This window comes from Malania oleifera, chromosome 7 (assembly GCF_029873635.1).
Source record: "Malania oleifera isolate guangnan ecotype guangnan chromosome 7, ASM2987363v1, whole genome shotgun sequence".
In the NCBI taxonomy this organism is placed as follows: Eukaryota; Viridiplantae; Streptophyta; class Magnoliopsida; order Santalales; family Ximeniaceae; genus Malania; species Malania oleifera.
Genome location: NC_080423.1, coordinates 41,079,742 through 41,107,286, shown reverse-complemented (window position 1 = coordinate 41,107,286; position 27,545 = coordinate 41,079,742). Strand labels below are relative to the sequence as shown.

Sequence of the window (27,545 nt, the reverse complement as noted above, 5' to 3'; positions counted from 1 at the left end):
TGAGGTTTGATTGTATTTGATATGAGCTCATTGTGAGGAGCATTGCTTTTTATTATCCATCATCTTGTAAAAGGTTCTTTGTGAACCGTTGTTGGTGAAGGTTCTTTGTGAATTGAAGTGAAGGCTTTTGGTGAGCATGGTAGGGATTTGTTCCCAAGTGTAAGAATTTGTTCCCAAGTTGTAAGGCTTCTCCTCCAGTGAAGGTGTATCCTTAGTGGATTGCAAAATAATTGGCTTTGTGCTAAGGCGTGAACGTAGGCTTGGTACTGAACCACGTTAAATACTGGTGTTAAGCTTTTCTCTCCCTATACTCTTTATTTTTGTCTTGTGCGTGATTTATATTTTGTATTGTGATATATGTGCTTGCCATATTGCCAAGACTATTGTTTTGTAGAGAGAAATTTTTAATACGTGAAAAGAGCCATTCACCCCTCCCCTCTGACTCTACATTGTATATCCGTTGTAGGACACACGTATATACTCCATGGGCTACAACAACTAACAAGTGGTATTAGTGATAGATGCTTGCATTTAACAGTGTAAAATACAAAGCGTAAAGGTCAAATGGAGTATTTGGTGAGTACCGCCTCCCAAGGACAATTCATGACAAGACCGTCATTGTTCAATGGTTCAAACTACCCAGCTTGGAAAAACCGAATCACTACCTTCATCAAAGCACATGATTTTATGATGTGGTGGGTCATCTCAGAGGGAGATCATGAATTCAAAAATGCCAAAGGTGAACCAAAACAACCTAAGGAGTTGTCGAAAACCGAACTAAGGTTAGTTAAGCTTAACTTTCAAACCAAAAACTTTCTTTCCAAAAACTTTCTTTATTGTGCTTTAAGTGATGATGAATACAATCGTGTTTGTAGTTGTGATATCGGTAAAGAAATATGGGAAAAACTTGAAGTCACATATGAAGATACTTCACAAGTTAAGAAGTCCAAAATTTATATGTTAGTCAATGAGTATGAAATGTTTAAAATGGATGAGGGAGAATCCATCACATCCATGTTCACTCCGTTCACACACATCACAAAATAACTAAAAACACGCGATAGAACTTACTTATTCTTTAGAGGATAATGTTCAAAAAGTTCTCTGATCTTTACTCGAGTCTTAGCATGCAAAATCCACCGCCATTAAGGAGGCAAAGGATTTAACCAAAGTCACACTTGATGAGCTTATTGGGTCACTTATGACTTATAAAATTAAGAAAAATATGAATTTGGATCCCAAAAAGCCTAGGAAGGAGAAATGCATTGCTTTTATATCATCTAGTCCAAATTGCAAAATAAGTTCTTGAAAATGATAAAGATAGTAAGGATGATATGAAATCACTCGTAAGAGACTTGAGGAAATCCCTTGTAGATAATCAACACTTTAGGAATAAGGAAATAAGCAAAAATGAGAATGAACCACATCAATGTGTCATGGGCAATGAACATGAAGAAGAAGGAACAAGTTTGGAAGATGATGATGATACTCCTTCTTGCGATGAAACAGCAAAAACTTGTGCTAAATTGTATGATGAATTAGTCTTAGCAAAAAGAAGAAACAAAAATGTTGAGAAGGAGGTGGCTATGGTTAAACTAAGGGAGTCCTCATCGAAAGAAAAAAATGAAACTTTAGAAGTCAAAATCGAAGGCTTGGAAGATAAATTGTCAAAATGGAAAGGAAAAGAATCTTGCCTTTGTTCCACCTTAAAAGAGGAAATCATTTCTCTTAAAAAGGAAAAAGAGGAGTTTTTAGAAAAGGCTCAAAAAGACCATGGATCTTATCAAGATGAGGTGAAAATTTTGAAAAATCAAATTGAAAATGTTTTGAAGGAAAATGTTATCTTGAAAAAGAAAAATGAAAATCATGGTATAGCCACAAGAGGGAAAGAAAACTCCAAAAAATCTTTGGGAACTAAGGAAAATGATTCATACAAAAAGAACTTTAAAATGGGAACTAAGAAAAATGATTCTCACATCATTATGCCTCAACAAGCAAAAATAATGCAATTAAGTTAAGACCTTCACATGAAAACAAGATTTGTCTATATTGTGAAAGAAATGGCCATATTAGATATTTTTGCCCATTTAGAGGAGCTAGAGACAAAGAAATAAAAATGGAATGGGTTGTAAAGAAAACCAATCCCTTAGGACCCAAAGAGGAATGGGTACCAAAAGGAAAAACATGAGCTCTTTGAATTGTATCCTTAGGACCTAGGATTAGGAATTAGGTTTAGGTAGATTTAAACCACACCTAGGTGAAATGAATAAGTGTTGACCAAGTAAATCGTCATTTGTGATAACTTAAAAACACTTATTTTATGGATTGAGCTCAAAATGTGAAAATTCCATATTTTGCATTTTAATTTGTAATAAATTTTTTTTTTTTTTTTTTTTTTTGCTGGAAATCTCCTGAGAATCATGCCAATATTAATGAGTTTATTTGATTAAAACCAATACAATGCTTTAATTTTTTTTATCTTGAAAAATGATTAACCTCCTTTTGAAATATTGGCTATTACTTTATGGGATGAAATAGCATGTGCTCTGGAAACCTTGTTTTCTCTTATGAATTTCTAAGGTTTTGATTTTTTTTAAAAAACATGCTATGATATGTTTTGATGATATATGCTCTTACTTGGATATATAGTAGATTTCTTAAAGGCATTGCAAAACATATCTCATACATTGACTTGAGCTTTAATGAAAACAAATCAAAACAACTTTTGGAAAATTTGCATTGAATGATTGATCTACATCATATGGTATAATTCATAGAAATCATCATTCAAGTTTTTGCAAGAAAGCCATTCTTGGTTTTTCAAGTATTATGGTTTAGCAAAATTTTTTTTTGGCATATGTGTTGGCCTAAAAAGGATTATGAATCTTATTTTGATGATAACAAATCAAGGAAACTTAACATGTTTGGTTAAGTGATGATATTTCATGTAATTCATGTATCAAGATCGAGTGACTCAAGTGATCAACATCAAAGTGCTTGACAAAGTCTGTGAAAAACTCGAACTTAATGTGACAAGATTTCATGAAGCTAAAGACAAAGCTAAAAGTCAAGCTCAATATGAAGAACGTAAGCTATAATGAAGACTTAGTGATTAGAAGAGTCATAGTATTTAAGAAGTCTCAATTAAGTACTTCAAACATTTCAATATGAATGAATGAAACTCTTATTAATCTTTTATTGACTTAGAGACCAACTTTTGAAAACCCCAAAAAATGTTCTTTAATTAAGTTACATTGAAGTTTTTCAAAAATTGAAGAATCAAAGTCTTGAAAAACAGAAAATTGCGAAATATTGCATGATCAGGCGACTGACCTATTTTAGTCAAGCTTAACTAACCTTTTTATGCTGAAATAAATTGGGAAACAGAATAGGCCCGGTCGACTGACCCTATGAGTCTAGGCAATTGACCACATTCTAATTTTGAAATTTCGCTGATCTTTAAAAGATCAGGCGACTGACCCCGATAAACGAATCAACTTACCTTGGTAAAATTCAAATTAAACAGTGAAAAAAAGTTTCCAAATTAGATTGCTTGACCCCCAAACTTTATAAAAACTTGGGAAACACTCCAAGTCACTTGGGGAATACAAAATTTAAACTTTTTCCATCTATAAAGATGTTTTATATCAAAGGATTAAAGACACCAATACATACATTCAACATGCAAGCATAATACTTTCTACTCTTCCAAGGCCATCTTGCTAAAACACTTTTGCTGAAGTTTTCTACTGAAAATCTGCTGATTAAAGCCTATGGTTCTTTGCTTTTCTACTGAGTTTCTCAATCTAAGAAAGAACCCCAGTGATAAATTCTTGAGCTTCATCTTTTTATATTGAATTTGATTGAAGTATATTTGTTTTAAATTGTACTAATCTGCTCTTGCTGAGAGAGTTTCTTTATAAACAAGAATTGTTCTTGTTTCTATTGTTGTTTCTTACGATTCAGGATTGTTGAATCGTTGCACTACCAAGCATGGGGTATCTCTTGGAGAGAAGGGCTCCATCCTACTTGAAGGAGTGTGTAAACGGTTTGCTCCGCCTGATTAAGGGAGCGGTATAGTAAAATCCTTGGGTGATTTACCTAAGGTGAGGACGTAGGCAGGTATAGCCAAACCTCGTAAAAACTTGGTGCCTTTCTCTTCCCTAAAACTCTCTTTAATTTTCTGCATATATAAATTGCATGGATGTTTACTTAATTGCTAAAAATTAAATAATCATTTGGAATTGCAGAAACCTTAATTAAAGAAAGTGCGTTGATTACGAAAATCTTCATTAAAGGAAGTACGTTGATAAATATCAAAAGTTTATTAATATACATAAACTCAAGTAATTTGTTTGATATCAAAATCTGTGTTTCTAGAAGCTTGCTGAAATTTTTATTTTGTTTCATATTGGGAAATTAAGCTTACCTTACTGATTGAGTGTTGGTCATTGCAAATCAATTATACTTGTGTGATTGTAATTAATTTAATCTGAAAAGGGCTATACTATATTAAAATTTCTAAAAAAATTTTAAAAACCTAATTCACCCCATAACTCACTCTAAAAATGAGTAGTTCGGAAGTTATCCCAAGTATAGGAGTTCAGTCGTGTAATAATTAGCCCAAAAGCTAGATCATCTCCTTAGGGAATGCAGTTTAGTTCCAAATTTTATGTAAATCCAAAAGAAAAGAAGAAAAGAAGATTTCACTGAACACAGTTCAGATTTAGTTCCTGGGATTTTTGAGATTTTTTCAAGAGAACTACGTAAACCCTAAAGAATTAACATGCAGGAAAATAACCAATCAACTCACTATTAAACAAGGATAAACCAAATCAAACTCAACCTTAACATAAAACTAAATATCCAACTCAACACAAGAACGACGAAATAAATAAACCCTGCAATATCTTAACTAAATGAAAATAAGTTGAACTCGATATTAAATAAAGCTTAACTAAATAAATAAATTAAATTTAATGACAAGATCAAACAAGATTAAACTCTAACAAGATTACTGAATAAAAGCACTAACTTTATTAATAAAATTCCCAAAGAAATTGTTTGAAACTAAAAATAGTATTTAAATAAAAGAAAGACAAATTAAATTGAACTATCCCAAAGAGAAAATTTAAAGAGAAAATTTAAGCCTTAAAATACTTCAAGAATAAATACTAAAAAAAAATAATATGTAAGATATGAGAGAGAGAAGACTGGAGAAGAGAGAAAGAGATGGCAGAAAGAAGGGGATAGAGAGAAGAGCGGAGAGAGACAAGAGAAGAGATGAGAAAAAAAGAGAGAGGGAGAAAGAGAGAGAGAGGGAGAGAGAGAGAGAGAGAGAGAGAGAGAGAGAAGAGAAAAAAAAAGGAAAGAGAGAATGTAACGACCTAGAAAATTTTAACTATTTAAAATAATAAGAAAGATAATAAAAGGAAAAGGGGAAATAGAAGAAAGGAAAAAGATTTTTTAAAAGGGTAACAAGCAGGCACTCGTCGACGAATTGGATTTTCTTGTCGAAGAGAACTCTTCTGAGCCTCGTCGCCAAGTATGCATGTCTCGTCGACGAGAGTTTACCGAGAAATTTTTTCATGTATCTGAATTAAGTCGACGAGCTCCCGGTTTCATCCACGAACGGTGTTCTTGGGCTTGTCGACGAGTCTTGATGTCTCGTCGACGAGGCCACATGGCAAGTTGCTTATAAATAGGAAAAAATCAGAATTTTAGTGGAGGATTTCATTTTTCATTTAGTTTCTCTCTCTAAAAACGGACCCTCTGCCTTCTCTTTTCGAATTTGGCCCGGTTTTAACCTTATTCGATGATCGAAACCTACCATGAGACTCCTGGGAAGATTCTTTGCAACATAAGCAAAGCAGAATTTCGATTTGAGAAGTTTGAGAAACATCCCAAAATCAAGGTAAGTGAGTTATTTTGGAGTTTTTTGTGTTCAATATAGTTATTTGGATCCTAGGGAAACATTAAATGAGTATTTTTCTAAGATTTGAGTAAGTTGGGATTTTTGGAATACAGGGTCTCGTGTTTGTTCAATTTTAGGCTGAATCCCGAAGAGTAGGTAAGGGGAAATAGTTTATAACAACATTTTTATTAATTTTAAATCGGCTAATTTTGGGTATAAATTCTATATATTTAGGTATAATTTTATAAATAGTGCAAGTATTGAAAATACTATTTTTGATTATATATTATATTGGGTAAAACCGTGTGGCATGAAAACAACTTTGAAAATTAAATGGTTGCGAGTACTATGGAATGATGATTTATTGTGATTGTGAATACTATTTGGGCTGCGAACTCTATTTGGTTGAAAATACTGGCTTATTGTGTATACTGTGGTAGATGTGTGGATGTGCTTGAGTGGTTGAATTTGCTATTGTTTATGTTGTGGTTCATGTAAATTGCCATATAGCATTGGTAGTGGTATGAGGAGCTCATTATATCATACCTGATATAACTATCATATAACGTTGGTAGTCCTGTGTGGACCATGTATCATGTGTGGTTGATAGTCATGTGTGGGCCAGTGTTATGTGGACATGTATGTTGTATGTATGATAGTCCTGTGTGGACCAGTCCTATATGGACATGTATTTTATATAGACTAGAGTCCTGTGTGGATGTTGTATTCTGTGTGGATATGGACCTTATGTGGGTAAGAATGTGGAATGTGTAAATCCTATGTGGATTGATGGTGATATGTATATACATGTGGAACTTTGTGAAATGGTTATTATTGGTTGTGTGTGACTTTAATTAATTAAGTATTTAGGGTAAAATAGAATACTCCACCCGAGGGCTTGTGGAGGAAGGTGAGTACTCTAATAATTATTTGTGGATACCAAAGTAGAGGGAAGCCACTTGTATGGGTGGGTGACCTTCCCTATTCTCGAAGACTTTACCTGGATACATAACCTGAGGGCTTACTGAGAAAGGTGAGTGCATTGGTGTTAGCACTAGAATAGAGGGAATCTACTTGTATGGGCGGGCAGACTTCCCTATTCTTGGAAATTATCAGTAAAAATAATTATCTATGTATATATGTGATTGGGTGATAGAGAAGACGACCATGTTTTGATTAAGGATGCATTTTCTCAGCTGTTATTGGTAGTGGATTTCAATTGTATGTATATTTTGTAATTATATATCAAACACTTCAGTCATACACTGTTATAACTTATTTCTTCCTTACTGAGAGGTGTCTCACCCCGTCGATTTATCAATCCTTTCAGGTCTTCCAGGTGATCAAGCTTAGATAGCTCCAGAGTGAGGTTAGTTTTTTGTGAGTGGATACCCAAACAGATATGTGTTTAGTTATATATATTGACCTGGTTATGAAATATGAAGAATGAGATTGTCTTTTATGTGTCTGCATATGTAAATATAGAACTCTGGTATTTTGTTTGAGATTATTTAATTAATTCCACTGCGTGAATGGTATCAGATATGCGTGTTTGGTCTTATAACACTTCCGGCCCCACGTGACAGGTCTAGGGCATTATAGAGAAGAAGAAGGAGAGAATCTAGTCATAGCAGCAGCAGCAGTAGCAGCCGCAGCAGCAACACAGCAGCAGCACGGGTCCCCCCTGCACACCCCCTGCTGTCTCCTCCCAAGCCAAAACAAAAACTACTTTAAACCCTACCTAAAGCCTACTTGTTGCCACCTCCAAGAAAAAAAAGAACCCCCTCCAATAAGAACCTAGCTACCCCTTATTCAATTTCCCCCCAATGCATACAAGGACCCAGCACACGGCTACTTGTTTTAAGCCCAGCTAGCCCACGGTTCCAAGCCCTTCAAATCGGCCTCCAAATTCCCACCCACACACCCAGCGCATATCATTGCATTGCCAGGTGACATCAGGCCCAAAGGCCTCTCTTCCACTTTTTTTTTTTTCTTTCATTTTCTTGTTTCTTTTTGTTGCTTGCCAACCCGACCTTTTCTTCTTTTCATTCTTTATTCAGCTGCTTCCCAGCTTTTTTTGTATGTGTGTATTCGGCCAAGCCCTTCACATGCATCGCTTGGTCCCTTCATGCATACATGCCCTTCATGCTCACGTCCACGCAAGCATGGTAGGTCTTCATTCGGTGCACACGGCTCCAAACAAATGTGTGCATACAATCACGTGCATGGCTCACGTACACTTTAATTTCAGCTTTAATGTCTAAAAATTATCCTATAATAGTAAAATACAAAAAGTTCGTAAATTATTGAATAAAAATTAATTATTATAAATTGAGCGCAATGTTAAAATATTGAACATAATTAGGCATTTGATAAAAAATATAATCTTTAATGCATGATTTTAAACACCTAATTATACAATTTAGACATGTAATCACACCCTCCAACTAACGTTTTGTTAGTTTCTAGCAAATAATGTGAATGCAATCCAAGGTGATACCCACGAATACTAATTCCAACAAACATTAAATGAATGCACATGCGACACAACCATACCATTTCACATATGGTAATATCACTAGACTACACACAAACTCATTCATACACAATTCATGTAACTCCGAAGCAAGTCACTCATTTAAGTTTCATCACTATATAGCCATTAAGAACAGTATACTAACATAGATTCAATCAGCAATTACAATTTAGAGTTAATGTAGTCATATAAATTCGAGTATAAATAGATGAAATCCCGAGGTATGTGTAATGTGTATGACTCGTTACACCCATGATACCAGTGGACACCTACAGAATGGTCATTTTGACTCGGCCTAACTGGTATACTCCCAAAAATCTCAAAAGATGGGTTCACTTGTCATATGTGAGGAGGAGTGTCATGATCAAACATCCCACATATTACAAGGAACTAACACTTGATGTATGGAGTGGACTAGTCTAAAAAAGGATCCAACCTATTTGTGAGGTGTTGGGTCCTTCACCCTAGCATCTTCTCACCTACACGCCATATCCAACGAAGATCACCCTAGATTAACTTATTCACGAACCAAGCATGAATGCATCTGAGGCATTAGGCAGTTGAAGATTCTTTATATGTGGAGAACATGTGTTGTATCTTTAACTTTTTGTTGTATTTGTGTGGAGAAAGTATTATTCTTTCACTTCATTCCTCTGCAGTTTTGTTTCTTTTTTCTTTTCTTTTTTTTATTTCTTTTGCTCATTCTTTAATTTCTTTCTTTCCATGGTCAATTAAGACAATCATTACACTTCTTTTGTTGTCTTCATACAACTCATGTGAATTAAGCTCGAACAATAGTCCATGAACTAAATCTATTTACAGGGGGTGCTCAGCATTCACATCTTGAGGAGGTTACAAGACCTAGGTTTCTATCTCCCCACTGGATGTCACCTCTAGGCTAGCAAGTCAAAAACTAAGACTAGCATACAAAGGGTATCTAGAAAAAAAAAAAAAAAGGGAAAGTTGAGTTTCATGAACTCTGAGCTAACATCAAAAACTCAAAAGAACGATAAATGACTCAATAGTACCTCACAAGATGTCAAAGTCGCCACAGGTACTCTCTCAATGCTCATAAGGAACCCTAAGTGTTACAAGTCACATGAATGTGTACTTTCAGCCTCATAAGATACCATGTAAATACAGGAGTTTATATAGCCAGATTAACATGAATGAACTACTAGTCAACCTACATTGAGTTACAATTCCTAGATTAGCCATATAAGGAGGAACTACACATAAATGACCCAAGTGTGTAATTTCTAGGTTATATGTAAGTATGTAAAGGGTATAAGTCAGTGTTAATCATGGGCTAATCATCCATATTAAAAAATATTAATGTATTTTCTTATCCCCCCCCCCCTAACTAAAGTGGAACTTTGTCCTCAATGTGAAAGCATGGGGGAAATAGAAAAGATGTGCATAGGGGAAGTAGAGCTTACTTGGGTGGAGAAGTAAGGGAAAAGAAAAACTAAAACTAAAGAAAAATGTTCCTGAAAATTAACTAAAAATAAAACAAGGTAAAACAAAATGAAAAGAAATGAAAGAAAAACATCAAGTCTGTCTAGCGAAGGCTCTAGAGGAATTTCATCTCATGGGTGCAGATCTATAAATTGAATCGGTTAGTCTCCAAATTTGATTCTCCACAATGAATCAGTCTTGTTACCTACACAAAAGTTAGCCTCAAATAAATCAATACGTTCTAAGGCACCAGACAAAACATGTCCAGACTGCCTTCCTTGTTTTAATAAGAAAAGGATCTTTATTCAGTATATTTTCAAGGAAATTCCCTTCTTTAAGAACTGGTCTTTGAGGCAAAGTTGTTGGAGCAGTTACCTTTGGTTCTTCAAAAGCATCAATATTAAAATATTCACCTGGTTCCTTGAAATTTTTACTCTCACCAGTCTTCTCAACTTCCTTATTGGGTGTACCAATCACCTTACCACTGCGGCGATTTGCTTCAGCATTGCACTCCTTGACATTTACACCAGTAGGGAGCGATGGTTCCACGGCTGTCAATCTCTAAGGATAAAGTACCATGGGTTGGTACTCCTTGTTAGTCTCGGCCTTCTCATTAACTAACTTCTTCACTTCTAGGCTCACTTCCTCTGATTTTTCTTTAGCTTCACCTGTCTCAATTGTAACTTCAGGTGTCAGGACAACTGCTTGTCTGTTGGTGAGTATCTCAGGTTGGGAAATTTCTTTTCCACTTCTCGAAGTAATAATGGTCTCCACTGTCTCAAGAGAAACATTATATATTTGTTGCTGTTGGTGCTGGTATTCTTAAGGATTAAGCTAAGGTTCTATAGAAAATTCCCTTTTTTTCTAAGATATTCAACTGTGTGCTCATCTCATTAATGGTGTCCTCCAATTCATTCATGGTCTGAGTATTAATCTACATAAATTCCTAAAGTTTATTAGCCATTTGTGTCATGCTATCCTCAAAACACGTTTTCAGTGGAACAAGAGCTTCATTAGATTGAAATCCTGAAAGTGCGTAGCTCTGATAGATCTGTTGTGGCAAATACTGATGCAGAGGAGCATCTGGATAATATGTTGGCTCATATTTACTTCCACCACTAATTGTGATGATAGGTTATACTGCCATTGGTGCCTGATCGTATCGTGTATTCCATTGTCGAACACTTTTAGCTAAGTAATCAAAGAATGATAGTGCCTGATTAGGTTCCTTGCTGAAGAGTTCTCCATTGCACATAGTTTGGACAAACTTTTTGCAATCAGGAGTAAGAGTTGTATAGAAATAATTGACTAACCTCCATGATTCAAACCTGTGATGTGGACAAATATTTATCAGATCCTTGAACCTCTCCTAGCAAGCCTGAAAAGTCTTGTCACCCTTCTACATAAACTAAATGATATGTTCCTACAAAAATTGAATTCTCTATGAAGGACAAAATCTATGCAGAAATTCACGTTCCATATCAGCTCAATTAGAGATAAAGTGAGGTCTCAAAGAATTAAACTACATCTATGAAAAAATATTGCAAGTCAACTCAAGCTCTATTAGATGCTAATAAGGACACTTGGATTTCATCCCATAGAACTAAGGTATCAATGACATCCTCCCATGTTGAATCATGAAATTAAGTGTGTTATTAGGTAAAGTGGTGTAAGATGGTGCAGCGATGCATCTAGGCTACAAAAAATCCATAAGCGTGCATGGTGCAAGTACACCCATATTATTTTTTTATTTTTTATTTTCAAAACATTTTTTGGTTTTTTTTTTTTTTCAAAACTATTTTTTTTTTTCATGAAGAAAAGCAAAATAAAAGGGAAAAACACTAGTTTGAAACTAAATTTGGCATTCCACGGCAACGGCGCCAAAAACTTGACTCACTCTAAAAATGAGCAGATCGAAAGCTATCCCAAGTATAAGAGTTCAGTCGTGTAATAATTAGCCCAATGTCCAGATCGTCTCCTCAGGGAATGCAATTTAGTTCCAAATTTTGTGCAAATCCAAAAGAAAATAAAAAAAGAAGATTTCACTGAACACAGTTCAGATCTAGTTCCTAGAATTTTTGAGATTTTTACAAGAGAACTACGTAGACCCTAAATACTTAACATGCATGAAAATAACCAATCAACTGACTATTAAACAAGGATAAACCAAATCAAACTCAACCTTAACGTAAAACTAAATACACAACTCAACACAAGAACGCTGAAATAAATAAACCCTGCAATATCTCAACTAAATGAAAACAAACTAAACTAGATATTAAATAAAGATTAACTAAATAAATAAACTAAATTTAATGACAAGATAGAACAAGATTAAACTCTAACAAGATTACTGAATAAAAACACTAATTTTATTAATAAAATGCCCAAAGAAATTGTTTGAAACTCAAAAAAAGTATTTAAATAAAAGAAAGACAAATTAAATTGAACTATCCCAAACAAAATTCAAAAGCACAATTATTTTGAAGCAAGAAACTCAAAAACACAAATTAAAAATTAATACTACTAAAGAGAAAATTTAAGCCTTAAAATACTTCAAGAAGAAATACTAAAAAAATAACATGTAAGATAAGAGAGATATGAGAGAGAGAAAACTGGAGAAGAGAAAAAGAGATGGCAGAAAGAACGAGATGGAGAGAAGAGCAGAGAGAGATAAGAGAGAGAGAGAGAGAGAGAGAGAGAGAGAGAGAGAGAAGAGAAGAGAGAGAGGAGAGAGAGAGAAGAAGAAGGAGAGAAGCTGGTTGTAGCAGCAGCAGTGGCACGGGTCCCCCCTGTGCACCCTTTGCTATCTCCTCCCAAGACAAAAGAAAAACTACTTTGAACCCTACCTAAATCCTACTTTTTGCCGCCTCCAAGGAAAAAAAAAAAAGAACCTTCTCCAATAAGAACCTAGCTACCCCTTCTTCAATTCCCCCTCCCCCCAGCGCATACAAGGACCCAGCGCACCACTACTTGTTTTAAGCCCAGCTAGCCCATGGTTCCAAGCCGTTCAATTCGGCATCCAAATTCCCACACACACACCCAGCGCATGCCTTTGCATGGTTGAGTCACATCAGGCCCAAAGGCCTCTCTTCCTCTCTTTTTTTTCTTTCGTTTTCTTACTTCTTTTTGTTGTTTCCTAGCCCGGCCTTTTTTTTGTTTTCATTCTTCATTCGGCTGCTTCCTAGCTTTTTTTGTATGTGTGTATTCGGCCAAGCTCTTCACGTGCATGGCTCGGTCTCTTCATGCATGCACGCCCCTCATGCTCATGTCCACACATGCATGGTAAGTCTACATTTGATGCACACGACTCCAAACAAATGTGTGCATACAATCACGTGCATGGCTCACATACACTTTAATTTCAGCTTTAACGTCCAAAAACTATCCTACAATAGAAAAATACAAAAAGTCCGTAAATTATTGAATAAAAATTAATTATTATAAATTGAGCACAATGTTAAAAGATTGAACATAATTAGGCATTTAATAAAAAATATAATCTTTAACGCATGATTTTAAGCACCTAATTATGCAATTTAGACGCGTAATTAGCCCCCCTCTTGGCAGTACACCTTACTTCTCCATTGGTATCAGAGAGTTAGGTTGTAGTAAACCTTAACTAGAAGTTACATAAAGATCCCTATGGCACACCTAGGAGTGTCTCCCTTTGCTGAGGGTCAATCCTCATCTAGACTACCTATTTTCTACGGTATAAACTACACCTTTTGGAAACAAAGAACGAGAATTTATTTACAAACTATGGATTGAAAGCGTGGAAAGTTGTCACACATGGTGACCTTATCCCCACTAAAGTCGTGGATGGTAAAGAAATACCAAAAGAAGAAAAAGAGACGACCGACAATGACCATAAGATGTTACAAGTAAACTCAAGCGCCATGAATGCATTATATTGTGCTCTTGATGTAAATGAATTCAATAGGATTATGGCATGTAAATCAGCTAAATAAATTTGGGAGAAACTTGAAGCAACTTATGAAGGTACTACTAATGTAAGAGATAATAGAATCGATATGCTCACTAGCGAGTATGAAGCTTTTAGGATGAATCCTGATGAGACCATTACTAGTATGTACACTAGGTTCACCCATATAATAAACTCCCTCAATGCCTTAAGAAAGAATTACTCAACTTATGAAATGATTCGGAAAATCCTTAGAGGACTTCCACCAATTTGGGAACCTAAGGCAACTGCGATAACAGAAGGAAGAAACTTGAAAAAAACTTCCCTAGATGAATTGATAGGATCACTCCTCACTTATGAGAATATAATAAATGAAAGAAATTTTGAGAATAAAAATGAGAAATCAATAGCCCTCAAAGCTACTAAAGATAGCTCTAGTGAAGGAGAAGAAAACGAGTTAGACGATGATGAAATAGCCTTCATCACTAGAAGACTTGGAAAGTTTTTCAAAAAGAATAAGAAGTTTTCTCGAAAGTTTAGAGGTTCAAAACTTGACAAAGGGGAGAGAAGTAAAAAGGAAACAAAGAATGAACCCCCTACTTGTTATTGTTGGCCTAACAAGGCTTACGACTCTTATTTTGAAGATAACAAATCAAGGGAATTTAATATGTTTCAAAGTTGTAATGTTTCAAGAATCACATATTAGAAAGCTAAAGATCAAGTAAATGAAAATATACAAACAAGTGGTTCAAGCAAAGCTCAGATCAAAGGGTGACAAAGCTTAAAGTTTGACAAAAACCATAAAAGCTTAAATTCTGACAAATATCGTGGAAGCTCAAAGAATGTTGAAACTCAAGCTGGATTGAAACAAGGACATACATGAAGACTTCAAGAGTTGAAGGATTTAGAGTCTTAAGGAAGTTATATGTAAGTACTTCAAGTAAAAAATTAATATAAATGCATTAAAACTCTTTAGGGATAATTAAAATCCTAGAAACCATTTTTTAAAAAGAATTTCAAACATAATTTCCAAAGTTATAAATTATAAAGGTCCCAAAAGAAAATAGTTTTTAAAATAAAAATCTTAAAAAATACAAGTGTTTTGAAATGCTTAGGCACTTGACCTAAAACCCAAAGGCGACAAACCCTTTTTATGTTTTTAACGACTGGCAGACATAATGATGAGGCGCCCCAACATAGCCAGACAGGTGTCTGCCTTGTCAACTGAGGCAACTGACTGTGTTTTGACATGAGTCTGCCAGTACACTGACTTTTAAATAAAATTGAGATAGGCGCCTAACCTTGTGAGACAAGCGACTGTCATTCGAGAGTCTTTTAAAAATTACAAACGGGAAAGTTTCAAAAATTGGTTTCCTGGGCTCCAAACTTTGTGCAAACTTGAGAAACACTCCAAGTAAACTTGGGGAACAAGGAATTAACTTTTTAAACTCTATATATAGCCCCCAAGGCAAATATTTTCATTACCAAGAAATATTTTCAACAATCAACACACTCTCAAGTGCTCTCAATTCTCAAAGGCTATCTTGCTCACATCTTGTTGATATTTCAACTGAGTTTTTGCTGAACCTCTCGCATCGAAATTGAGCTTTAAGTCTGAATCTTTCAAAGATCAAACCGGTGATAGATTTACATTGAGCTTCAATTTCATTATATTGAGTTTTACATTGAAGTATACTTTGTGCTTATACTTGTACTAACCTACTCTATTTGAGAGTGATTCTTGTACACAAATCTCTTCTTCTAGTTTCTTATTTCTTGATGGCTCAAGACTATTGGATCATTGTAACCAAGCGTGGGGTATCACTTGGAGAGCGATCGCTACCCTTAAAGAGGGACTTGTAAAGGTTTGCTCCACCTGAAAAGGAGTGCTACAGTGGAATCCTTAGGTGGCATTGGCCTAAAGCGAGGACGTAAACTGAAGATAAGCCGAACCTCGTAATTATCTTGGTCTCACTCTCACCCTTCTCTTTATTTTCAGCATATATGTATTGTGTGGTGTGTAAGCTAAGTGCAAGTTGTTGAAAATCAAAAATCGAGATTAAGAAAACTCTTAACTTAAGAAAGTACACTTGATAAAACTTTTGCGAAAACCCAAAAGGGAGTACGTTGTTTAATTGTTTGTGGAAATCTTAGTTGAGAGAGCAAACAAAATTCATTCATATACACAGGGCTACAAACAAATATCTTCAGTTCTTACAAAAACTGAAAATTGCCAAAGAGTTGCATATCATATCTTGATTTGGTATTTTGTGGTTGATTGGTTTAGTTGTTGATTGGTTATTTGAATGATTGAATATTGGTTTGTGGATTGATTATTCAATTAAGTTTTTGTTGTGTGATTTCTAAATTAATAAGAGGTTAAGATTCTTAAAAATAATTAAAACAAAATTTTAGTAACCCAATTCACCCCCCCCCCCCTCTCTTGGGACTACACCTTAGTTTTCAATTGGTATCAGAGCTAAGTTATAACAAATCTTAAAAAGCAGTTATATAAAGATCTACATGGCACATGTAGGAGTAGCTCCCTTTGCAGAGGGTTAATCCTCAACTAGACCACCTATTTTTGTGGACTTAATTACACCTTTTGGAAACAACGAATGAAGATTTATCTTCAAACTATGGATTGGAAAGCTTGAAATATTGTCACAAATGGTGACTTAATTCCTACTAAACTAGTAGATGGAAAAGAGGTTCCCAAGGAAGAAAAAGAGATGACCGAAATAGATCATAAAATGTTGCAAGTGAACTCAAGTGCTATAAATGTGTTATATTGTGCTCTTGACATAAATGAATTTAATAGGGTCATGGCTTGTAAAACAGCAAAAGAAATATGGGACAAACTTGAAGTAACTTATAAAGGTACCATTGATGTAAGAGACAATAGAATTGACATGCTTACTAGTGAATATGAAGCTTTTAGAATGAACGCAGAAAAATCTATTACAAGTATGTATACTAGGTTCACTCATATCATAAACTCCCTTAATTCCTTAGGAAAGAATTACTCAACTTATGAAATGATTCAAAAAATCCTTAGAAGTCTCTCCACCCATTTGGGAACCTAAAGCCACAACTATTACGAAAGGAAGAAACCTTAAGAATACCTCACTAGATGAACTTATTGGATCTCTTCTCACCTATGAGATGACTATGAATGAAAGAAATGTTGAAAACAAAAAATAGGAAATCTATAGCCCTTCAGGCAGCAAAAGAAAACTCCAGTGAAGAAGAGGAAGATACAAGTGACTTAGATGATGAAGAACTAGCATTCATTACTAAGAGGTTTGGAAAATTCTTTAAAAGAAACAAGAAGTTTGCTAGAAAGTTTAAAGGGTCAAAATTTGAAAAAGGAGAAACTAGTAAAAAGGAAAATAAAAATAAGAATGAAACCCCTACTTGTTACAATTGTAAAAAGGTTGGACATATTAAACCTGATTGTCCACAGCTCAAAAAGGATGCCAAAAAAAAAAGAAAAAGAAGGCGATGAAAGCTACATGGGATGATAGAAGCTCAAGTGAATCGGAGAATGAATCAAGTAAACAAAAAGTGGCCAACATATGCTTCATGGAACACAATGATGAAGTAAATTCCTACTACAATTCATTTGATGAATCAAGTGATAATTTGTGCAGTGATTCTTGTGATAGTATGCCATCATACAAAGAAATGCAAGCTGAATTTTTTGCTTTACACAATAGATTTGTAAAAGTCACAAAAGGAACATTGCTTTAAAATAACAAAATGAATTACTCAAAAATCAACTTGATACATCGAAATCAGTTGAAAAAGAAAAAGAATCACATATTGATGAACTTATGAAGAAGATAAATGACTTATCTCAAAAGATAGCCAAATTACAAGTAAATGGTCAAAGCAAGAAAGACTTAGAAATAAAGGACCTTAGAGAAAAAATTGAAGATAAAGAGAAAATTATATACAACTTTACTAAAGGAAAGGAGAACTTTGAAAAGTTGCTAGGTAAACAAAAGATGTCATTAGACAAAGAAGGAATTGGATTTAATGGAATTGAGAACAAAAAGAAAAAGGGTCTTTATATGGGATATTTTGTCAAAGAATCAAAATACTATGCAAGCACATCCTCAAACAACATTTATCAACATACTACATGCTTTTTATGTAAAAAGAAGGGACACGTTAAATTTGATTGTCTATTTAAAAGAAAGAATGTAAAAGTAAAGAAAGTATGGAAAATTAAAGAAGACAGAACTGAATCAAAGAAATCTAAGAAGGTTTGGATTTCTAAGAGTAACACAATGAACCCTTCTTCTAGGATTGCCTTAAGACAACCACATCAAAAGACAAATAGTACTTGGACAGCGGGTGTTCTAGGCACATGACCGCAAATAGATCCAAATCCACCACACTCATGCTAAAAGATGGTGGATACGTCACTTTTGGAGACAATGCTAAGGGCAAAATCATTGGGATTGGTAAGATAAGTAAAGAACCTTCACTTACCATTGATGATGTATTATTAGTAGAATGATTAAAGCATAATCTCTTAAGCATAAGCCAATTAACTAACAAAGGGTTTGATGTAACCTTTAAACAAGATAAATGTATTGTTGAAAATGAAGCAAAACATGATGTTCTCTTCACTAGTCAAAGAATTGATAATGTATACTGCATAAGTTTTGAAAAGATGAAATCTCAAAATATCACATGCTTAGTAACAATGAATGAGGCTAGTTGGTTATGGCATAGAAGACTAGGACATGCTAGTATGGACCTATTATCAAGATTTAAAAAGAACTTAGTTAGAGGACTTCCTAGTACAAAGTTTGTTAAAGATAAAATATGTGATGCTTGCAAATTAGGAAAACAAACTAAGTTCAGCTTTAAGAAGAAGAAACATATCTCCACTAGCAGACCCTTAGAGCTTATTCACCTAGATTTTTTTGGACCAACTATGACACAAAGTCTAGGAGGAAAGCAATATACTTTTGTCATCGTTGATGACTATTATAGGTTTACCTGGGTACTCTTCTTAGCCTCAAAGGATGAAGCATGCAATATGTTAGTAAACTTATGTAAAAGACTTCAAAATGAAAAAGGTTATGGCATTTTGAACATAAGAAGTGATTAAGGAAGAGAATTCAATAATAAATACGTTGAAAGATTCTACAATGAACATGAAATTAAACATAACTTTTCAGCACCTAGAACTCCACAACAAAATGGAGTTATAGAAAGAAGAATAGAACCCTTTAAGAAATTGTTAGGACAATGTTAAATGAAAACAAACTACCTAAATACTTTTGGGCTGAAGCAATCAATACCGCATATTATGTAATAAATAGAGTATCAATAAGATCAAGCTTAAATTAAACTCCCTACGAATTATGGAATGGAAGAAGACCCAATATAGCTTACTTTCATGTATTTAGATGTAAGTGCTTTGTACTTAATGACAAAAATGACTTCGGGAAATTTGATGCTAAGTTAGATGATGGTATTTTCATAGGATATGCAACAAATAGCAAAGCTTTTAGAATCTATAATAAGAGAACACTCACAATTATTGAATCAATCCATGTAACGTTTGATGAAGCTATCCTTATAACAATTCAGATTGAAGAGAAAGATGATTCTCTACAAAAACTAGAAAACTTATATATTGAGGAAGTCAGAGAAAAAGAAGAGAATAATGAAGAAACTCCAAAAGATAGTCCTATAGAAAATTCTGAATTGCCAAGGGAATGGAAATATGTAAGAAATCACCCTAAAGATCAAATAATAGGAGAACCTACTAGAGGAGTAACTACTAGATCATCATTAAAGAACTTGTGTAACCACTATGCATTCTTATCTCAAGAAGAACCAAAAAATATAGAAGAATCTTTAAATTATGATTCATGGATAATAGCTATGCAAGAAGAACTGCATCAATTTGAAAGAAATTGAGTCTACAAACTAGTTCCAAGACCCGATAACCGCTCAATAATAGGAACAAAATGGGTATTTAGGAACAAAAAGGATGAAAGCGGAATAGTTGTAAGAAATAAGGCAAGACTTGTTGCATAAGGATAAAATCAAGAAGAAGAATAGACTACGATGAGACTTTTGCTCCCGTAGCAAGAATGGAAGCAATTAGAATTTTGTTAGCATATGCATCAAATAACAAATTCAAATTATATCAAATGGACGTAAAAAGTGCCTTCCTAATGGTTTCATAAATGAAGAGGTATATGTAGTACAACCACCGGGTTTTGAAGACATTCAATATCCCAATCATGTATTTAAATTGACTAAGGCCTTTTATGGTTTGAAACAATCCCCTAGGGCTTGGTATGAAAGATTAAGTGGATTTTTGTTGGAAAATAGATTTTCTAGAGGAAAAGAAAATAGTACGTTGTTTATCAAAATTAAGAAAAAAGACATGCTTATTATCCAGATCAATGTGGATGATATCATATTTGGTGCAACAAATGAAAATTTATGTAAGGAATTTTCAAAATGTATGCAAAATGAGTTTGAAATGAGCATGGTGGGAGAATTAAACTATTTCCTTGGACTACAAATTAAGCAAGCCAAAAATGAAACTTTTATAAATCAATCTAAATATATAAAAGACATATTGAAGAAATTTGATATGGAAGGAAGTAAGCCCACAGGAACTCCCATGAGTACCTCAATAAACTTTGATAAGGATGAAAAAGGAAAACAAGTAGATATGAAATATTATCGAGGCATGATAAGAAGCTTGTTATATATGACAGCAAGTAGACCGGACATAATGTTTAACGTATGTATGTGTGCACGATTTCAATCCGCTTCCAAAGAATCTCATCAAATAGCTATTAAAAGAATACTAAGATACTTGATAGGTACTCTTGAACTAGGATTATGGTATCCCAAGGACACAAGTTTTGAACTGATTAGTTACTCAAACGCAGACTATGCAGGTTGTAAAATCGATAGAAAACGTACAAGTGGGACTTGTCACATCCTAGGAAAGTCTCTTGTCTGTTGGTTCTCCAAGAAACAAAATTTCGCAGCATTATCCATCGCAGAAGCTGAGTATGTGGTAATAGGTAGCTGTTGTGCACAAACACTTTACTTGAAACAACAATTAAAGGACTTCAACTTAGAATACTTTGCTATATCGATTAAGTGTGATAATACTAGTGCTATAAATATCTCCAAAAATCTAGTATCTCGTTCAATAACAAAACATATCGATATTAGACATCATTTCTTGAGAGATCACATAAAAAAGAACGATATAACTCTTGAATTCATTAATACAAATGATCAATTAGTGAATATCTTCACAAAACCACTTTCAGAGGATCAATTTATATCTATTAAACGTGAGTTTGACTTGCTACATGTTCGAGAATTTGTTTAAAAGAAGAATTCAGGAAGCCTAAAGGACAAGCAACTAACCACCTGAAGGTCTGGCACCTGCCATGTTTCTGCCTGATGAAATTAAGATCATCAAATGCTTGACTCCTCAAATACCAGGTGCCTGACTCATGGTGAGTCATCCATTAAACATGAAAAGACCTTCATTTTTAAACCCTTTTAGCTGCCTGACTCTATTCCATTCCTCCCTAAAACTCCTCCTCCTTCCCTAAATCATCTTCTCTCCTCCAAGATTTCATCAAATCCTTAAAGTTCATCAAAACCTAAATCTCCCATCATCACTACGCTCTAGGGTTTTCATCATCATGAACCATGTTGTGAACAAAGTCAACCAGAAACAAGGGCTCCTCTTCTCAACGTATCAACAATGACAAAGTAGAAGAGTGGCTAACCACTCCTCAAGCCAAGACACTTTATTGGAATCAAATCCATTCTACTGATCCAATCCTTGGTAAAGTACATGATGTTTTTTTTTTCAATTCTGATTTTTTGAAATCATACTGCTATTTGAAGATATTGGGTGGGAAAATTTATCACATATCAAGCCATTGGACACTATCCAAATCTGGTCAAAATTGTTTATGCCAATATGGTGAAGCAAGACGTTGGTTTCTCAACTGATCTCTTGGGGCAGCCCATTCATCTCACTCCATTATCATTAGGAAAGATAACTCCATATAAAGCAAGGAGATTTTGAGTGCAAAACCGTTGAAAAATAGTGGATAATGGAACAATGGTTTACTCCATAGGAGTTTTTGCCATTAGTCATGACAGATGATCCTATTTATTTTGGCAATCCCCCACTCTATAAACAGTTGAATCTTCAAGGACTGATTTTGCACAAACTGATCTCCTACAACATCCTACAAAGAGCACGTTCACATGACCATGTTTCTTTTCTCGATTGTTTTGTCATGTGGTGCATTTTTAAAGGGAAAAAGTTGAACCTATCGAGCCTCATAATTAAGTGAATGATTATGAAGGAAGAAGCTCTTCGTATCATTCTTCCTTACGTAGGAATGCTGAATTTAGTGTTTGCTTATCATCGCATCCTCACACCAGCCTTTAATTTTGTAAGAAAGACCCATTATGACATATTTTCTACCACAACTTTTAAGCTAATGGGATATAATAAGTATACTCAAGGGTGGTTTCACAGAGGTCGTAGGCAAACCACACCTGAGCCTCCTCCTCAATCTTCTAAGCTAGCTCCATCTATTCCACAGGACGCAGACATGCCTCCTTGGCTCCTCCCTTTTTATACTCATTACCTTAACTTCAGTCAGAGGATGCAATCTGGTCTTGATTCTCTTCAGGATAAAGTCACCGCTGTAGAAACTCATGCTCCTCTCTTGATCAGCGAATAGATCGTATGGAGAAAAACTTGGCCAGATCCTCCAGAGGTGCAGCACCTATGGACATTAGCTTTGCTCCTTCTAGTGATGTTGCATCTGATGATGCTTCTGAGGGAAAGGAAGAAGATGATGACGCATCCAATGATAATTCTGAAGAAACTGCTGATGCTGATAAAGATGATGATGCTGCAGATGCAGATGACGATTGATCTTAGCTATTTTTATGTTTTTTATCTTAAGTGTTGGTGATCTTAGATGATGTTCTTATCTTAGCTTTTTGTTTGTAATGACATTTAGTACTTTTTGGTTTGTTTCTCCAGACTTTTGACTATACGTGTATTACTCTGGAAGAATATGATATTTTTCTTTTGTATGCTCTGTTATGCCTATGCTTGTTGATTTTATTTTGCTTTTTGATTGATGTCAAAAGGGGGAGAATATTTGTAAGAGAAAAAGAAGAAGATATATAACATATGACTAAGACTAAAAATATACAAGATACAAATGTTTAAATGATTGAAATGATATACAAGATACAACTTTTTTCAATGATTAAATGATTAGAAACTTTGTTCAACTTTGTTTGACTATTTGATATTAATGGATCTTGCAATCTATTAGTGGACCTTGCAATCTAAGTTTAAGTACTGAAATATATTACATACGTGCTTATTGTAAGGGGGGGCCTTTTTAAGGTTCACTCTCTTTTGCTACGAATTTGTCATCATCAAAAAGGGGGAGATTGTTGGCCTAACAAGGTTTAAGACTCTTATTTTGATGATAACAATTCAAAGGAATTTAATATGTTTCAAAGTTGTAATGTTTCAAGAATCACATATTAGAAAGCTCAAGATCAAGTAAATGAAAATATACGAACAAGTGGTTCAAGCAAAGCTCATATCAAAGGGTGACAAAGCTCAAAGTTTGACAAAAACCATGAAAGCTTAAAGTCTGACAAATATCGGGGAAGCTCAAAGAATGTCGAAACTCAAGATGGGTTCAAACAAGAACATACATGAAGACTTCAAGAGTTGAAGGATTTAGAGTCTTAAGGAATTTCTATGTATGTACTTCAAGTAAAAATCAATATAAATGCATTAAAGCTCTTTAGGGATAATTAAAATCCTAGAAACCATTTTTTGAAAAGACCTTGAAATATAATTTCCAAAGTTATAAATTATAAAGGTCCCAAAAGAAAATAGTTTTTAAAATAAAAATCTTAAAAAAAAAAAAAGGCCAAGTGTTTTGAAATGCTCAGGTGCCTGACCTAAAATCCACAAACGACTGACCTTTTTTAGGTTTTTAACGACTAGCAAACAGAATGGTGACAGGCGCCTCAACATAGCTAGGCAGGCGCCTGCCTTGTCAAGTGATGCGACTAACTGTGTTTTGATAGGAGCCTTCCAGTACACTAACTTTTAAATAAAACTGAGATAGGCGCCTAACCCTGTGAGACAAATGACTGCCATTTGAGAGTCTTTTAAAAATTACAAATGGAAACGTTTCAAAATTTGGTTTCTTGAGCTCCAAACTTTGTGCAAACTTGAGAAACACTCCAAGTAAACTTGGGGAACAAGGAATTAACTTTTTAAACTCTATATATAGCCCCCAAGGAAAAAATTTTCATTACCAAGAAATATTTTCAACAATCAACACACTCTCAAGTGCTCTCAATTCTAAAAGACTATCTTGCTCACATCTTGCTGATCTTTCAATTGAACTTTTGTTGAACCTCTCACACCGAAATTGAGCTTTAAGTCTGAATCTTTCAAAGATCAAACCGGTGATAGATTTACATTGAGCTTTAATTTCATTATATTGAATTTTACATTGAAGGATACTTTGTGCTTATACTTGTACTAACCTACTCTATTTGAGAATGATTCTTGTACACAAATCTCTTCTTCTTGTTTCTTGTTTCTTGACGATTCAGGGCTATTGGATCATTGTAACCAAGCGTGGGGTATCATTTGGAGAGGGATCTATACCCTTAAAGAGGGACTTGTAAAGGTTTATTCCGCCCATAAAGGAGTGCTATAGTGGAACCCTTAGGTGGAAATGGCCTAAGGAGAGGACGTAGGCAGGGGATAATCCGAACTTCGTAAAAATCTTGGTCTCACTCTTACCCTTCTCTTCATTTTCAGCATATATATATTGTGTGGTGTGTATGCTAAGTGCAGGTTGCTGAAAAATCAAAAATCGAGATTAAGAAGATTCTTAACTTACGAAAGTACATTTGATTAAACTTTTGCCAAAACCCAAAAGGGAATACGTTGTTTAATCTTTTAAGGAAATCTTAGTTAAGAGAGCAAGAAAAATTCATTCATATACACAGGGCTACAAACAAGCATCTTGAGTTCTTGCAAAAGCTAAAATTTGCCAAAGAGTTGCATATCATATCTTGATTTGGTATTTTGTGATTGATTGGTTTAGTTTTTGATTGGTTATTTGATTGATTGAATATTGGTTTGTGGATTGATTATTCAATTAAGTTTTTTTTGTGTGATTTCTAAATTAATAAGAGGTTAATATTCTTAAAAATAATTAAATAAAATTTTAATAACCCAATTCACCCCCCCCCCCCCTTTTCTTGGGACTACACCTTAGTTTTCAGTTACAATTGTAAGAAGGTTAGACATATTAAACCTAATTGTCCATAGCTTAAGAAGGACACTAAGAAGAAGAAAAAGAAGGCTATGAAAGATACATGGGATGACTTAAGCTCAAGTGAATCAGAGGATGAATCATGCAATCAAGAAATAGCAAACATATGTTTCATGGCAAAAAATGAAGAGGTAAACTCCTATACTAGCTCATCTAAAGAATCTAGTGATGAGTCATGCAGTGATTCATGTGATAGTATGCCTTCATATAGAGAAATGCAAGCTGAACTATTTGCCTTACATAATAGGTTCATAAAAGTAACTAAAAGAAACATAGCACTGAAAGAACAAAATGAAATACTTAAAAATCAACTAGAGACTTCAAAGTCAGCTGAAAAAGAAAAAAACTCTCACATTAATGATCTTAGAAATAAAATAAATGAGATGTCTCAAGACCTAATAAAGTTACAAGTAAATGGTAAAAGTAAGAATGATTTAGAAATAAGTAATCTTAAAAGTAAAATTGAGGATAAATAGATGATAATCTACAATTTTACTAAAGGAAATGAAAACTTTGAAAAGCTGATTGGTACTCAAAGAATGTCATTAGACAAAGATGGAATTGGATTCAATGGAGTTGAAAAAAAATATTTACATGGGGTACTTTGTAAAGGAATCAAAATATTATGCAAGCACATCCTCCACCAATGCTTATGAACACATTACTTGCTTCTTGTGCAAGAAAAAGGGACACATAAAGTTTGAATGTCCATTTAAAAGAAAAAATGAAATCAAGAAAGTATGGAGAGTAAAAGCTGAAACTAAACCTGAAACCAAGAGCCTAAAAAGGTTTGTATACCAAAGAATAATTCCTTGAAACCCTCTTGTAGGTATGCTTTAGGACCCCTCCATCAAAAGACAAATGGTACATGGATAGTGGGTATTCAAGACACATGACAGGAGACAAATTCAAGTTCACCACATTAATGCTTAAGGATGGTGGATATGTCACTTTCAGAGACAATGCCAAAGGTAAGATAACCAGTATCGGAAAAGTAGGTAAAGACCCATACTTGACTATTGATGAAGTCTTACTAGTAGATGGATTAAAACATAATCTACTCACCTTTAGTCAACTAAGTGATAAAGGATTTGAAATAATCTTTAAACAAGACAAATGCATTGTTGAAAACAAAGATAAGAATAAAATCTTGCTCATTGCAAAAAGAGTTGATAATGTGTACTACATAAACTTTGAAAACTTGATCTCTCAAGAAGTCACTTGCTTGACAGCCATGAATGAAGCAAGCTGGCTGTGGCATAGGAGACTTGGACATGCAAGTATGGATTTACTTTCTAAACTAGCTAAGAAAAACTTAGTCAAAGGTCTACCCAGTACTAAGTTTGTAAAAGAAAAAACTTGCGATGCACACCAACTTGGAAAGCAAACTAAGACTAGCTTTAAAAGAAAGAAACATATTTCCACTAGAAGGCCCTTAGAGCTTATTCACTTAGATTTATTTGGCCCAACTAGAACTCAGAGTTTAGGAGGAAAGAATTATGCTTTTGTCATTGTTGATGACTACTCCAGGTTTACTTGGGTACTCTTCTTAGCCTCCAAAGATGAAGCTTGCAAGATGCTAATTAACTTATGCAAGAAGCTCCAAAACAAAAAAGGATATGGAATTTTAAATATTAGAAGTGATCAAGGAAGGGAATTTAAAAATAAAGAAGTTGATAATTTTTGTAATGAACATGGAATAAATCACAATTTTTCAGCACCAAGAACTCCCCAACAAAATGGAGTTGTTGAAAGGAAAAATATGACTCTTTAAGAAATGGCTAGGACCATGTAACATAACCTACCAAAATACTTTTGGGCTATAGCGGTAAATACCGCATGTTATGTGATAAATAGAGTTTCCATAAGATCATATTTAGAAAAGACACCCTATGAACTATGGAAAGGAAGAAGGCCTAACAAGGCTTACGAATCTTGTTTTGATGATAACAAACTAAAGGAACTTAACATGTTTTGCTAAGATACGTTTCAAAGATCAAAAGCTTTCATAAAAAGATATAAAGCTCAAGATGGATGTAAAGAAGCTCACATAAAGATTATGTTTGGCCCATGATGAAACAAAAAAAAAAAAAAAATTGAAGAAAGAAAAGCTTGGATTTAAAGATAGAAAAATCTGATGAAATTTAAAGTATATTGAAACTTGAAGACAAGATGCACTCAAAGAAAGACAAGCATGAAGACTTTGAGTGCTTAGAATGTCAAAGTCTTAAGAAGTCTTTATGTAAGTACTTCAAACAATTTCAATATGAATGCATGAAACTC

General features: G+C 34.3%; 1 protein-coding gene across 1 annotated transcript; it reads left to right on the top strand.

Annotated features, from left to right (window-relative positions):
- Positions 1-1,436: 1,436 nt before the first annotated feature.
- LOC131160819 (chromatin modification-related protein EAF7-like) lies at positions 1,437-22,807 on the top strand. Its single transcript, XM_058116699.1, has 2 exons — positions 1,437-1,793; positions 22,604-22,807. The coding sequence occupies exons 1-2, from the start codon at positions 1,437-1,439 to the stop codon at positions 22,805-22,807; spliced, it is 561 nt and encodes a 186-aa protein (XP_057972682.1).
- The last annotated feature ends 4,738 nt before the right edge of the window (positions 22,808-27,545 follow it).